This window comes from Tripterygium wilfordii, chromosome 23, assembly GCF_013401445.1.
Source record: "Tripterygium wilfordii isolate XIE 37 chromosome 23, ASM1340144v1, whole genome shotgun sequence".
Classification (NCBI taxonomy): domain Eukaryota; kingdom Viridiplantae; phylum Streptophyta; class Magnoliopsida; order Celastrales; family Celastraceae; genus Tripterygium; species Tripterygium wilfordii.
This window is the reverse complement of record NC_052254.1, coordinates 9,343,603-9,360,511: the sequence shown is the minus strand read 5'-3', so window position 1 is coordinate 9,360,511 and position 16,909 is coordinate 9,343,603. Positions and strand designations below refer to the sequence as shown.

Sequence of the window (16,909 nt, the reverse complement as noted above, 5' to 3'; positions counted from 1 at the left end):
AGAAGGGAGAGAGATAATTTAAGAAGATGCAATCTGCTGATTGGGATATGGTGTGCCACATGTCTCATAATGAGTGGAGCACGCGTACCACGTAAGCGTGATGATGTGATGCACAACAACCACTAAAAATTTTCTACCGTCTAAGCATCCACATCAGCTCCTCTTAATAGATTCTCTAAAATATAGTAAAATGAGTCATTTTATAGTTTTACATAATCACAATTTAACCACACTTTACGTTATCTCCTTTAAACCATCATCTATAACTTAAAATATTCATATCTCATATCACTTTTAATTTAATTTTTATCTACTATATTTTAAACGAAAAAAAATATATTTGACAACATCATGTTTAAATAAAATAATAATAGGAGTTTCAACCCTTTTAACAAATAAATAAATAATAGGAGCATTCTAGTCTTCCGTTCATGGCAGTCATCTCTTTCTCTCATTGTCTGTTTTGATAGCAATTCTTATCCCACAGTCTTCCACTTTGCGGTTCACATTCTCATAAGTCTTTTCTAAAACCTATTTATCACACTTTTTGTTGAAAATCGATTAATCAAAAATGTTGTCTTTGTACGTGTCTCAAATGCTTTCTTGATGAGTAAATTTTCCCCTTCGATTTGTTTGTACATGTACCTCTAACTTGTAAAAAAGCATCTACATAGTTTGGGTACGGTATTTGTGTGTCTGAAGAATGTCATTAGTGAGTTCTGTATGACTAAGTATATTCGTCTAGCTTATCAGTGATGCATTGTGTGTGTGAATGATGTCTTTTTGTAAACATGGAACGAAATTGAATTGAATTTTAATAACATTACTAAAACATTTTATTACATTTTACTGAGTATTATTCTAACCTAAATTGTTATCTACATTTTTACTGCTATAAAATGAAGTGAACTTCAATAACATTGCTAAAGCATTTTATTATAGATTTTTAGAGTTGTATTTGCTACTATAAAATGAAATTGAATTTTAATAACATTATTAAAGCATTTTATTACATTTTTTAGAGTATTATTCTACCCTAATTTATTATTTATTATTTACTTTTTCGTTGCTATGTATATCAAATTTGTTTAATTTTAGGATGATGAGATCAAGAGTAACAAGGCATAAACTTGTTAGTACATCAATTGATGATGATGAGACAAACTCAACAGATGAACAAGTTAAGCCTAAGAAAATGCAATTCATATCACATTTATTAGGGATAACCTCCCTAATGAACAGTCTCAGATTAAGTACTTCGCATAAAAAGTGTCTCTAAAAGACTTTTTATTGCTTATGTTCAAGCAATTCTTCAAATATGATAAACTCAATGTGAAGACAAGGAAAGAAGAATAAAAATTTTGCAATATCATTAGTTCATATGATGACACCAAGGGAGCCTTCATTCTAGGAAAGAAAAAAGTCGAGCTGTCCGAACATGATGTTACGTTGATATTTGGTGTGGTTTCAGGAGAGCGACATATGAAGATTGGTAGAAAGAAGAAGCCAGTTGATTCAAATTTCCTAAATTAGAGATTCCCTACTGATGTTGATAACATGAAGTCTATGAATATAAAGCATGCCACTCACAAAGCATTAGATGGAAAGTTAAATAAAGATGTTGAGGATGTTGCACGATTAATCATGTTATACACGTGCTTGACTCTCTTTTTCTCAACAAGAGCAAACCGCATTTCGTGAACTTTCATCAAATTTGTCAAGGACTTGGACAATATGAAAAATTACTATTGGGTGAAGGCAATATTGGACAACTTGATGTGCTCAATCAAAAAGTACAACAAAACACCTGGAATTGTGATTGGATGTCTCATATTGTTGTCGGTAAGAAACCAATTTTAATATGTTATTGTTATTCCATACTATTTTTTGGCTAAATATTTAATTCAACTAAAATTTTAAATCTTTTGTATTTTAGTATTGGTTCTATGAACATAGTAAGATCCTCGACCCTATTCGATCTATCATGTTCCCTAGGTTTCTTAAGTGGGATCTCAAAAGATGACCAAAGGAATTCAACCATCAATACATTCAGAAACTAAAGAGTTACAAGATATACAATTGCACAATTTTATTTGTTAAATACATTATATGTTTAAAATATCACACTCTATAATGAATAGTTGATGTCCTGACAAATACATGAATGTGAATTGATCATGCATGAGCATTAGAAAAGGGCGTTGCACAATGAATGTCCGACTTCAGAAACAGATATTGACTTGGATACTCCATCAACTACTTTAACATCAAGTTCGTCTAGTAGTTTGGATTCTATAAGTGCATCTTCTAATATTCACAATGAAGAGGACACTTCACCAGCCCACCACTCCTCGCTTGCCTCGATCTTTCTGGTCTTAGTATTAAAACTCAATCCAATTTCTACAGTTATAAGTCTATTGAACAACTGCCAGTTTTGCTTCATATTATCATGTTTTGACTTCAACTTCACAGGCGTGCAAGTGTATCCACTAACTTTCTTGAATTCGTCGACACCTTATCCCACTTAAGGACCCCAATATTTTTCTTCTTCCATTCAGTTAACATGTCCAGGAACAACTTTGTATTCTGGTTATCCCACCTAAACTTCTCACACCCATCTTCAACAACTTTATCTTTGCCTTTCAAACTCATTTCTATAGACTAAACTCATAACATAAATGAGCCACAAAATTATCATATTTCCTACCCCATCATAAATACCACTAAACAAATATATGTCAATTGAAATCAGACATTCCATAACATTCATATAAGTATTCAGCAAAGCAATGCTCCCTTGTAATATATATTTCAATAGCAGATCAATGATCACTAATCCTCAACATAGTATAATAAAAAAGATTTAATATCAATGTTATGAAGCCAATATATTATCAATTTCCATATCAATGAAGTTAGTTTGCATGCTAGCATAACATTGAAGTTTTAGCATAAGAAATAAAGACAAACAATGAATTATAACATATAAAACGACATTGTTGGGGCAGAGGGATAAGAAGAAGGCATAACTAAAACATGTGTAATTAGAAATTATCCAGAATCAAAATAGAACAGTAGATCCAAAGGAGCAAAAGAAATTGATCTAGGGGAGATGGAGCTGACCTAAATACAGTAGAAAAAAATATGGAACGAACGCGTATATATCAAGATAAAACGAACCCACATATCCAGGCCAACCCAAATCGAAGAACCCATATAAATCCAAATTGACGAAATTCAATGAATGTCAAGAAATCACAACCTCTTGTCAATCGCAAGTGAACTAGGAGAGACAAAGAAGAGAGATAGGGCTCATTACCTGTGGTGAGAATCCTAGTGGCTAGTAATAAACTCCGAAGCTGGTCTCCCTCACTCTCGTACGGCGATGGTAAAGAGAATTGTTATAGCCCTAACTTCACTCGCGATTTGTGTAATAAGGCAAAAGGGTTACTTGAGGGGTAAAAATGGGTTAACATTAAATTATTGAGGATAAAATAGGAATGTAACATTAAATTGTTGATGATAAAATAGGAATGTGCACGAAAATGCTGGTAAAATTGTCCTCATGAGGAGCATTTGAGAAAGGGGCATTTATGCTACAAAAAATGCATCAGAATTTTTGTTAGAAAATGACTGTTTGGCAAGGTCGTACCATTTATGCTTCTGACAAGCATAAATGCTTCTCAAAAACCTTTACCAAACGGGCCCTAAATGTTGGATTATTTACATACATATAGAACTATGGTTGTTTGCATAAACAACAGTGCATATATATATTACTTACTTCATAAGTATATAATTCAAATGCATAATTACATTATTGTGCTAATATTTACATACTCCATAAAAAACTCAAATTAAGGAATAATTTTACAGCTAATCGACGCACAATGTGAGTGTTTGATGAGAATATAAAGTAAAAATTCAATCACTTCTACTTCAGGTTACCATGGCAGGTTTCTTTTGTGATCTCAAGTAACTGCATGACATTCTTGAGAGGAAACAAATCATATTCCATTCAAATAATTTTATCAAAGTGGATTCCACTCAAGCTTTAAATAATGTGGGACACCCCGCAACAGGTAGTTAAATCATTCCTATTAAGCCCCAATTGCATTTTCTTAAAGAATTGTCCTACGTTAAACGGGTCTTCCTTTCAACTATCGTGTTTCACGTGGTTTTGGGACCTAAGAAATAGGTCTACGCCACACTAGCTTCATTGACATCATCAAGTGTCAAACATCCACTCAAATATACAAACACCCACTCAAACAACCATCCATCCAACAACCATAAATACACAAATTGTACCAACATTCAACAACCATTTCAAGTACTTAAAATCACGTAATTTACTTATACAAACAATATAAGCATCAAAGTCTAATAACATGTTCTCTTCCTAGTATGTAGAATGGGGCAGAATATGGACTAGCCTCGTCTTGATTGAAATATGTGAATGTTGGCTAGCTAAAGCGAAGTCAGCAATACCGTACTCACAACTAAGTCCCCATGCTAAACCTTTTCTATGACTATGACCATGTGCTGGCAACCCTCATGTACCCACACTATTGCTTGCATTTTCATCAAGATGATGGCCCTCGCCAACCTCATCCAAAAGATTGTGAAATGGGAGCATTCAATTACGAGCTACCACTGAAGTTGCATCATTTCTTATATTATGTGAAGTAGCAGTGGATCTCCTCGCCTCACAATTGTCAAATTAGCATACATAATAAAATTCAAATTATAAAAAGTAATTGAACATTACCATAGATAGTTATGAAATTATTCATATATTTAGCACTCGTTGAAGTCTACCTCTTGTAACGCTCATACCCAAGTTGTGGTCTACTCGGAATTGTGCGGAGATATTAATGAATCAACATGTGATTGATGAATACCATCACATGTAGTCATAATCTCGTCAAGACTTTTCCAAGAGACTCGCTCTTGGACGATCCGAGCATATCAATCCTCCCACTAAAATACCCATGTCGCATTCAAGTTTGCCCAATTCACATCCTCATGATCATGTAACATGTCGTTTGTATCCATCGGGTCAGGTATATGCTGAGATAGTCCTACTTTGTTGTAGCACCCTCTCCTGGCATGGCTATACTATGCATCTTTGGGTGGCAAAGATACAACCTCTCCACGACCCTAATCATAAAACGCTAACAGGTTTATGAAATATCAAAAAATTAACATTATATATATTTACTTATAGTTATAATGCACAACTACCCATTTGTCTAATACTACTAAGACAACTGTGGCATATATTATGATACAAACAAGGTAAGATTGAAATTTTGGGACAACCGTGTCAATGATAACAAAGCTCCCGCCCTCTCCTCGCTAGGGGCTACCCAACCCAATAATCATTGCATCACCTCATCTCATTGATGCATTTCATGACCAATAAATCCTGGACCATCCACTCTCAATCATAATAGAACTCCCAAATCTTATAAGGTGACTATCATCTTATCACAATGAAGATGAAAGGCGTGGGTCTCACGCCTCTATCGCTTAACTAATGCAGTACATAGTCCATGTTTGAGCTTCATCTTACCAATCTTTGTCATGCAACATTGGGATGAGTGACCTCTTGGGAAGACAAAGTCGTGAGGGCCAGTTGAGTTCTAAGAGGACAAAGTGTTACTTGTATTGAGGGGGCGGGTTGTTACGGTTGGTATCGGAGCCCAGGCCCTAGGGTTGAAGATGTAGGCCTCATGATTAAGGTGAGTGTGCTCACGGGGATGTGAGCCGTTAAGAGGGTGAGATTGTAGTACCCAACCGACTCATGTGGGTGGGGTTATAAGCCTCTAAGTAGGCAAGCTTGGGGGGTGCGATCGAGTTGCAGAGTGGCGAGGGGGCTACATCTCATAAATCCCACATCGCAAAGGGGATGAGGGGAAGTGCATAATATAATAGGTCAAACTCTCAAACCAGTAACAACTGATTTTCCTTGGAGTGGTGACACCAAATCTCATAAAAACTCTATAATTAAGCATGCTTCTACGAGAGCAATATTAGGATGGGTGACCTCTTGGGAGACAAAGTCGTGAGGGTCAGTTGGGCCCAAAGCGAACAAAGTGTTATTGGTATTGAGAGAGCGAGCTATTACACATAAACCTAAGGTATGTTCGAGCCTATCATAATTGTTCTTTCGACATTTGTTTGCAGATCTCCAGTCTTGTTCTTGAATCTATTGATACTGTCGCCGCCAACTCATCCGTAACACCTAGGTCATGACATGAGATGTTGTATACATGGATAAGGGATGAGCTCTTTTGCTCTGCTTGAGGACGCCACCATGGTGATGTCGTAGTACTATTGTGAAATCAAATTTCCCCAATCTGATATGTTTTATTAGAGACAAAGTTCATGTTCTTGATATGGTGTTTTGTTGCAAATCTTCCCCTTACAAAGAACTGTTGTGTACTTGATCTTTCCCTTACAAAGAATGGTGGCACAGGCAACAAATTCTTGATATGATGTGTTCTTGATCTTTCCAGATCTGATGTGTTCTTGATCATTCCCTTACAAAGTATGGTGGCACCGACGTCAATGAGAGAGGAAAAAAATGATGAAAGGAAGATTTTTGTGTTTTATTTTTTTAATTTCACAGGTGGAAAAAATTGATTTTTTTTTGTTTTTGACATGTGAGCAAGTTATGTGTACTATTTGCCAAAGTCTATATGCCATGTCAGCAAATTTGTCGGAGCCAACACCGAAATGTTGACTCGGGACAAAAATGATGCACAAGCTGATACTTTGAAGACATAATCGATAAATTTTAAAGTTTAAGGATAAAAAAGAGAATTCGATTATAGTTAAAGGATAGAAACAATCATTTTGCCCCCTCTCTCCCTCTCTATGTTCTTCTCTATTTATTGTTGTTGAACCATATTTATGAATTGCACCAAAATACATACGACATTTTTAATAGCTTCATCTACTCTCCAATGTTTTATGATTTGCATCAACAGATGATTCTTGACTTCGGCTTCAAGATCCAATCGACTGGATATACTGAAGAGGATAGAGAAGAAGAAGAAGAAATGGCTCAATAGCTGGAGAAGAGGAATGAGAGAGAAAGGAATGGAGGAGAAGAGAGAAGAAGAAAACGCGTCGTGATGATGAGAGTTGAGTGGGTCCCGCAAATGGCATTGTTCACCAACTAGAGAGTGAGCAAATTTTCTAGCATTTTTCAAGGGTCAATTTGTTGCCAATGCTCTAGCACTACACTTCTTCATAAACACTAGGTACTTGAGATTGCACCCAATGTGGATGCTTTTATCATGATTCTCCATTCTATGGGCCCTAATCCTCACAAATTGTTGAGCTAACAAAAAGGATAAAATGAGAGGGTAGCACCTAGGGGTGGCAAAAAATAGATTCCGGGTCGATTTTGGTTCAGATAACTACACATGTTTACGAAATATTTACATGTTTAGATTTAGACAAGTAAATCGGACACATGCGGATATGTTTAAATTTAGACAAGTAAATCGGACACTAACCTAATCCGGGTTGGGATCCGAACAAGTAAATCGGAAGAAAATTTCTGTGTTTGAACCCAGACAAAAGTTTTGTATTTGGACCCAAACTTCAAAGATATAACTTATGTTCAAACTTGATTTAATTCGGGTCGGACAAATTTGGTTATCCAAATTGGATAGAGTTTGCCACCCTAAGAGCATTCACATTGATATCTCTTAACATATTCTCTATTTTATCTACAAAATAATTAATATTAATTAAAAATAAAAATATATTAGAAAAATTAAAAATATTTATCAATTTATAATAAATGGTTAATTATACTTTTCATAACTAAAAGATAGAGATCGTTCACTTTTAACAGAATCATATAATAAACTGGCCCCAAACCCGGTAAATAGTTTCAAATTTCCAAAAAATACAATTAGAATCATAGAATTCTTCCATTAAAAAATTAAAAAGTCAATCTTAGCCGCAATTATGCAACAACCTAGATACACTCTAGATCTCTGTCGGTAGAGTTGGAGAGAAGTTAGAGTTCTAGAGAGACATGAGAGAGAACAGAGGTAGAGTTGGAGAGCAGTTTGTTATTTTATTAATTTTCTTTTTAGAAATTTTAGATGGAATTTCCAAGTCGCATGTAAAAGATTATCTTTGTTGCCACATAAGCAGATGTTGACCCAAATATGTTGAATGGATGCCACATCAACGAAAACCTGCCTAGTACTGTAGCAAATATGCTTAAATCCTTGAATTGTCTTATTTTGGAACATTGAATGATGACATTGTAACAAAAAATCTTTTGGTGTTAAAAACGAACAACCCTTATCTTTCGGTGATGAAAAATATAATTAACCCTATAATAAACTAAAAATAAATAATATTTTAATAATTTATATTTTATTATTTAATAGAGGTTGAATATTTTATTTGGTATTTTCGTATCATAAAAATTAGAATTTAAATATACAAAAAAAAGTGGATTAGGTGTCTCCACTTCATCAATCTATTCATCAATACTACTTAATCACCATAGAGAACCTTGAGTAGCTCAGATGATACTCATATGTTTGGTATCTCATAGAGGTCTTAAGTCCGAGTCTCCTCACCTCCCCATTCCTTTATTTTGTAATGAAAAAAAATACTTAATCACCAGAAGGAACAAAAATAACTATAAAATTGATGGTCAGTATCACCATAAAGAAAGAACAATAACAAAAATTAGTCAAAAAAATGATTGCATATATAGAGAAACAAAAGCAATATTAAATTCTTTTTCCAAGTTAAGATTGCATTCGACTATCACTAAAGTTATTGCAATATTAAATTATATTATTTTTTCCAAGTTCATATTGCATTTGTCTATCACTGAAGTTGTTGTACCAAGATCGTCTGTCTAAATTATACTGATGATTAAGATAGATTTCGACAAAATCTGTACTATCATCACATATTTTATTGACAGATCTAATTTTAGATTAGGGTAGCACTATTAAAAACCCCTACTTTAAACCCCTATCTTAGACCTCCCTTTTTGTCATGTCATGTTAACATCATGTCATGCTAACATATATATATATATATATATATATATATATATATATATATATATATATATATATATATATACATACATATATGCCAACTGACTTTTTCACCCGATTTTTTTTTTGAAAAAACCGAAGCTTAACCCAAGAAATGAGATACATTATATGCCAAAATGGTATTGTATTTTTTTTTTATTAATTTTTTAAAATTATTATTTTCCTTTTTAATTTTTGTGTAAAGAAAAAAGATTATATTTTTTTTGATATTAATTTCATAATTTTGTAAGACATAGACAATAATTTATTCAAGCACATGAATAAAAGCTTCGGATGAAGATTTGATGAATCCATATGAGTGCATCTACGCATCTAATCATTCCACATACGGAGTCGCCCATGCAGATGCGCAAGTATGCCTACAATGAACCCATTCAGGTGTGATGGGAGACATTGGCTGATCCCTTGTCAAACCAACTTTGACGTAGTGATTACCATTTACGTGCCCTATAACGATGACAACGCGCTGATAAGGTGATGGAGGAGCTGTACATAGTGGTAGATATGTCGATGAAGAACATGCAATATCACATTGTATGCAGAAGCAATCAATAGACCCATGTCTGGCATTGTCATCCAGTGCTCAAATGGTGCTGCAACATCATCTCGAAAAAAGTTCAGTGAGTGTTTAACACTGTATGCACTCCTTCACCTCCAAGTATTTCGACATATTGTTCCAAAATGCGTCCAACTCTGCCATCAGATTATACCGAACATTGGGCCATTCATCTTCCCCATGACCAAGACACACAGCTATCGATTGAAAGCCATAATTTCCATCAGCTTTTACATCTTGTACGTCCCTAATGTAAGGATGCAGTATAACTGGAAATTGATCAATATAGGATCGTAAAGAGTAGTTTTCCTTTCTTAGTATCGAACTTCCCTGTGTAGAGAGAGACTGAGTATTGTAAATTGAGGAACAACTGTGTCTCTCTGGTTCATAAGATTGGAAAAAATCGTACTAAAAAATCTTTGATTCGGGCTGTCCGGATGAGGAACTGTGTCTGTGAGCTCCCGCGACTGAACAAAATCACTCCCATCAACAACATATGCAGTTGGATTGTTACGAGTGGTGGTGGCTACCTTTTTCTTTATGGACGAACGCCCTCTAGTGTTGGTCTCCACAGCCGGTTCACGAAGAGAAGTTGTTGAAGGTTTGAATATTTCCCTCAATTTCCTTAGCCAACTGACTTTTACATATCTTGGTTGCTGCTTGAAATGTTCTGTGAACATTTGTACATCAGCGTAACAGTCGATGTCATCCTCTTCAAGCGACTGACATTGCATTAGATCAAGCTTTCTCCAAAATTTATCAATGGCATCAAGCGGTACAGTATGACCTTCGCTCACGTACATGGCTTGTTCGTGAGCATACGGTAGTCCATAGGTCCTACGAAGGTGACATCCACATTTGTAAGCAATCTGTCCAACATCTTTTGACCACTCAAACTCAATCAACATCAAATTCAACGCCTCGATTGAAACAAAACCACATAAATCCCGAAGGTGCGGTATATTGAATTGGTGTTGGATGATGGATCGACTTCTCTCAATGCTAGGTTTGATAGCTATGTCCTGAGACAAGATAACCTGATGAATCCACGACATGGATCTCTCCAAGTCTGACTGTGACGAGCACAAATATCTTTTCAGCTTAGCATGCTGACTCTCGACCCTATTAGTTGTGTGGTTCCCGAAATGCAGATATATGTCGATCCAGGCAGATACAAACATCTCTTTATATAGTGTCAACCACACATCTTTAAGATATTTTATCACTGTCGGGAACTTCTGTAAGACTACTTGAAGGCGTGCCATATTACTCATGTACGCGCTTTCATTTTCAGACTCGATCACCGTAGTCCACATGAGGTAAAATGCATTCCAAACTCTATTGTCTTGCATTGATGGCTTGCATTTAGTTAAAATACTTTGATAGATGTGCCATCTATAGAGTAGTTTCGAAGCCTCGGGAAATACCTGAGCACAGGCTTTCATCAGCCCCAATTCTCTATCCGTAACGATAACTCGTGGGCTAGTGCATCCATGCATTGCAGATCGCAAACATTCCATAGCCCAGGTATAACTGGGCTCTTTTTCTGAGTGTAAATATGAGAACGCTATGCAAAAAGTCTGACTAGTTGAGGTAACACCAACAATTTCAAGGAGAGGCAACCCATACCAGTTGCTCTGATATGTCGCATCCATCAACAACACGTGTGGGAATGCACGCAATCGATCTAGCGAGCCAGGATGTGTGAAGAACAAATCTTCGAGCTCATTGGTTGCATGGTTTGCTCGATAATCGAAAAAGTATTCTTGGTCGTTGAGGAATAAGAACACAACTTGCATTTGTGATTGACCAAATCTCTCAGAGGTCTTGTGCTTCTTGCGTGCATTATAAATGGTTCTGATGGTGCTCACGTTGTTCGGATCTCGCTTTTTCAACTCCGCCAATATGTCCCGTGACGTGGCATTTTGTGCAGACATGTCAACCATAATTTGAATTTCAGATTCAGAAAGCTGACCGGGGTATGGATGTCCCTCCATATATAATGCAGGATCATGATTATGCTCCGCACACACCACCTCCAACATCCAATCATCGTCTAGCTTCATTTTTCTCCCTCTCAATTTGAACGAACATTCTATTTTTTTGGTGCCAGTCTGCTTCGTTGAGGGTTTCTTACTCTGGTAATTGCCACCGCGATCACATTTGAATTGTAATCTGTGTTTTTTACCGAACCCACCAATATCTGATCTATAAATGATAATGATATATCCCAATTTGTGTCCGGTTTGTTGAACCCACTCGATCATCAATTGTCGTGATTTGAACACCTGGTAATGTATTAGTTCTTATTAGAAATTTACGAATATTCATTCAACATAACAAAAGAGCTCATATTTTGATTTATTAAAACATTATACCATATCAGTTTCAAATTCACATCTATCGTTAACTTTGATATTATCGACCATCTCGTCCGCATGTTCGTCTTCTTGCTTTATTTCGGCTGAGATAAAATCACCCTACGAACAATATAATTTACACTGAGTATTTGCAAAAAAACAACAATATAATTTACATCAGTATATGTATTTACCTGTTCACTTGAACAACTTGACAAGTGGTAGTCGAAAATATCACTCAAGTAATCTATATCCACAATAGGTTCACTCTCTTTTTATCTCAAAGACAAACTACTTTGAGGCTCTCTCTCGTTTTCCTCTCACACACTACTGCTATCTCTTGTAGCTTCTTAAAATACTCTGCGAACTCTTGTCAATTTATAGATTTCTTACGTATTGCTTGCATTGAATGCATGCATATCTTTCGACCGTTCATATCTTGGTTTTGTCAAACAAAGATTTTAACCAAGACAGATAATATATTCTGTGTTGGCGTGTACATATACATATATGTGTACACATGTACAGACAGAGAATATATTCTCTGTCCTAGACATAGACAGAGAATATATCACTCCAAACTCGTGCAGATATAAATGATGAATGGGTCAACATTTCACATGCTGCAGGATATGTATGTAATATATATATATTAGAATGAAATGACTTTAATATAACATTGACATGACAAAAAGAGAATCTAGGATAGGGGGTTTAAAATAGGGGGGTTTTACACAAAAATTAATAAGGAAAATAATAATTAAAAAAATTAATAAAAATAAAAAAAATACAATATCATTTTCGCATATAATGTATCTTATTTCTTGGGTCAAGCTTCAGTTTTTTCAAAAAAAAAACGGGTGAAAAAAATATTAAAAAAATAAAATTAAGAATGTGATATTTTTCTTTAACTTTTCAATTATATATATATATATGTTAGTATGACATGATGTTAACATGACATGACAAGACAAAAAGGGGTCTATGTTTAAAGTGGGGGTTTAAATATCCCTTGCCTTTAGATTAACAGGGCCATTGGAAGCAAGTATGGGTTTTATGCTTTTGGGCGCCGTGTTGTGCAAGACAAAAGGACAAAAACTTCATCAGGAGGGAAGGCTGCATAGTGCAACGTCAGATATTGAAGACACAAACAACAAATAAAAATTCATAAATCGTATGCTATCCGTCTGGTGCTCTGTTCGTGGAGTGTGTTTTCAAGGTTGATCACCACGCAACAATGACGATTAAATAGTTTGTAGCACAATTTGTTTGATACATAAGAAACGACCTCCTCAACTTAGGGTTTACCTTTCAGCGAAAGTGTTAGGATCAATAGTGAATATTCAGGAAGAAGAAGAGAATATCCAAGTTACAGCACTTTCTCTTGTATTCGTGTTGGTGAATTTATATTTGCCCTTTATGGACTCCATTTAAGTATGTATAGACTAGTATGTTTTTATACTTGTGGATGTCATTTATCATGAATATATATGAGCATATGGTCATAATCTTCCAAAGCTTAATTAGATTTTGTGTGGATCTATGTTCGATCCCCTCTGACTCTGTCAACAGGGGATAGCACGAATACATTTGTCAATAAGTAACTATATGTCTACTAATTCATTATGTTGCACTCCTGTGTGTTTGACACTTCACATGTTTTTCAACAGTTCCATGAATACCTACAAACATAAAGAGAGGCATCATAGCTATATGTGTCAACATAATTGTTTATCTATATGATTTTTATATATTAACTTTTATATGAATGTGTTATCCATCTTGAATTGCTAAAGCTTCCATTTGAAAGGGTGTGATCATTACCTCTTGCTCTATGTTTCCTCTTGTCAAAATTTTCAGATTGTATCACATTATGGTGCTACAAAAATTGATGCTAGTAATTTCACACTGAACCCTTTCAATTTAACTTACTAGGTAGCTAGATTTCACATATACTTCATGTAATGTCCATGATGGAATAGAAGCAATGTGTAGAAGTGCTTAAAATTGGTTTGATAGCAAGCATGAGCCTAGAAATTGAGCCTTAATTAAATAATTCAAGGATGAGCCATTATTATACCGTTTTATTTAGATTTTAGACCCTACCTTTACAGGCAGATCTAACTAGACAAAGCCCTAAATCTATTCTTTAAAAAATATTATCTAATACTTCACAAACCGCCAAAAGGGTTTGTCTACTAATTTACTAGATGGTTGGTTTGGAGTTTGAATTGTGAAGGTAACATGCAGCTCTATATCATATTTATACCACTGGCTTGCATCATTTGACCCTCGATGGTGCTGGCCGGGCAATTCAGGTTTCAGTCAGCACTGGTTTGGGTGGGCGACAACTCCTCTAGACATGTCTGGGACAGTTCCATCAATGGTTTGAGTCCCCTTTTCCATGAGGAAGAAAGAAATTATAACTTTCTTTACCAAAATAAAATGAATTTAGAATTATAGAGGAAAAATAATCACAACTCCAAAATATGATGTTATAATGCTGTCTGTTTAAGCATTGGTTTTAAGATGTTTCCACTTATAACTTCTAGCAAGACTAAATTATTACCCGTACAGTATTTGCTGACATACTTATATTTAGGTGCATTGTCATGTTGCTAGACATACTTATTATTACCCATACAGTATTTGCTGACATACTTATATTTAGGTGCATTGTCATGTTGCTAGACATGGAAAAGTATGTCAATAAAAAATATTTAACCGTTGAGTAGGAATGGCAAAAAAAACCGATCCGAGCACTATCCATAGGATACCCGATCCGTTTAAAACCCGAAAACAGATCCTATAGGGTTTGGAAACGGTTTTGGTTTTTATTTTCAAACCCGTTATGGTTTAGGGTCGGGTTTGGTTTTTAATGCCGGGTTTAGGGTACCCGAACCGTTTAATAAAATAAGTGAATTATAGTAATAACATTATAAATCATCTATATATATAAAGGTATATTATTAGGATGTTAAATTTTAACATGAACAAGCATATTAAATAAAATAATATAATCGAGTTACAAATTATATATTCAAAATATAACATGATAAGTCATATTATTTTTTAAGAAATTGAATTATACATTTATAGAAAAATTAAAAAAATTAAAAAATTAAATGGTAAACGGGTACCCGATGGTAAATGGTTATGGAACGATTCCGGTTTTGGAAATTTAAATGGTTTTTTAAAAGGTTGTGGAACAGTTTTGGTATTGGGTACCTTAAATGAAAACGGTTTTGGTATTCACTAATTGGAAGGGTACCCGACCCGTTCCTTTGCCATTGAAGAATAATCACTAATGTTAAAGTTGAAATTACAGACTTGTCCATACAAAGTGCTTTCATTATTTATAAGTGAATTTTAAGTTTTTCAATGGTCCATTTATAAGTTAGAGTGAAGGGAGACCAGATGGATACAATTCATTTTAGAGTGTTGGTTTCAAAATTAAGTGTTCCTGATTTCTTATTGGGTTGTTGTATTCTTATAGTAACCTCTGATTACCTGTTTTTCTACATAAAGTGGTTTCTGTTCTTTCAGCCAAAGTTTTAACAGAAAGAACTTGAGCAAATTTAATGCCTTTTGCAAGGTTCTGTTTCTAGCGAATACTGTTTTCCATTACCTAAAACTTATAATGTCTATACGATTCATGCATTCCTTTTATTACAAAATTTAATAAATATTTATATTTTGGAAATGCCAGTGTAAGTGTGTAACACCTGTGTCGCAACCGGAATCGCAACGCGGGCGGACTTACAAAAACAATGAAGTCGCCACCAATTGTTTTGGAGGTGCAATTGGTCACCAATTAAATTACTGATCTGCCATTTTGAGAATTGGGTCCGGGAGTCGATTGAGCGTAGGGAAGGTGTTAGCACCCTACAACACCCGCTGGCGTGGTTACCAATACTTGAACAAGGGCTAATTAAAATGAAAGAAACTCCTGTCTACACGGGGACATAATCCCTCGAAGAAGGAGTAAACAAGCACACAACAATATATTTTGAAAATGAGCAATGTTTAGAAAACAACTCCTTTTACACGGGGACAGAATCCCTCGAAAAAGGAGTTCATAAGCACACAACAATATATTTTGAAAATGAGCAATGTTTATAAAATAACTCATTTTACACGGGGACAGAATCCCTCGAAAAAGGAGTATACAAACGCAACCACATATTTTGATTTATTTTGAAGGTGAGCAATTTTTAGAAAGTAACTCCTTTTACACGGGGACAAAATCCCTCGAAAAAGGAGTACACAATTAAAAATAACATCTATATGCTTCTAGCACCCTACAATATTTATGTATGCATTTTTATTATTTTTGCTATACTATTACAAAGTTTATATTTTACAATTATACAAAATAAAATTAAAATTAAAATAAATAAATAAGAAATACAAATATTATACAACAATAAAAATATCGCTCACAGGGCCATCCATTGCTTAAATCGGATCAAGTCTTCCAAATATGTCCTCCGGTTCAAGTGAGGTCAAGCCCGATCCACGTCCAAAATCAAATAAGAGAACGGGGCTAGATAGACGCTCGAATGTAATAGGAATCCAAAATAAAGTCAAATCTTCAGTAGGAAATTCACACATAAAAAAAATAAAAAAAATAAAAAAAAAATCATCATTTCATTTCATTTCACATGACATCCGCCATCTTCCACTTAACTACATGCAAACTTAACACACCATATCACATGATATTGCAAGCATATGCCATATGAACACATGGAACTCAATACGAATTTCAGCATAAAAAAACCAAATCAAACAAGAGTAAACTAACAAGCAAACAACAAATAACCCATGGAATCTTAATACCAATTGCAACCTAAAACCCATTCAAACGCCAGCAA

The 16,909-nt window shown here is 34.8% G+C and overlaps 1 protein-coding gene across 1 annotated transcript; it reads right to left on the bottom strand.

Moving 5' to 3' along the window:
• Positions 1-9,432: 9,432 nt before the first annotated feature.
• Positions 9,433-11,618, bottom strand: LOC119992771 (PKS-NRPS hybrid synthetase CHGG_01239-like). Its single transcript, XM_038839563.1, has 3 exons — positions 10,019-11,618; positions 9,750-9,869; positions 9,433-9,602 (listed from the first exon to the last, which is right to left on the bottom strand). The coding sequence occupies exons 1-3, from the start codon at positions 11,616-11,618 to the stop codon at positions 9,433-9,435; spliced, it is 1,890 nt and encodes a 629-aa protein (XP_038695491.1).
• Positions 11,619-16,909: the final 5,291 nt, after the last annotated feature.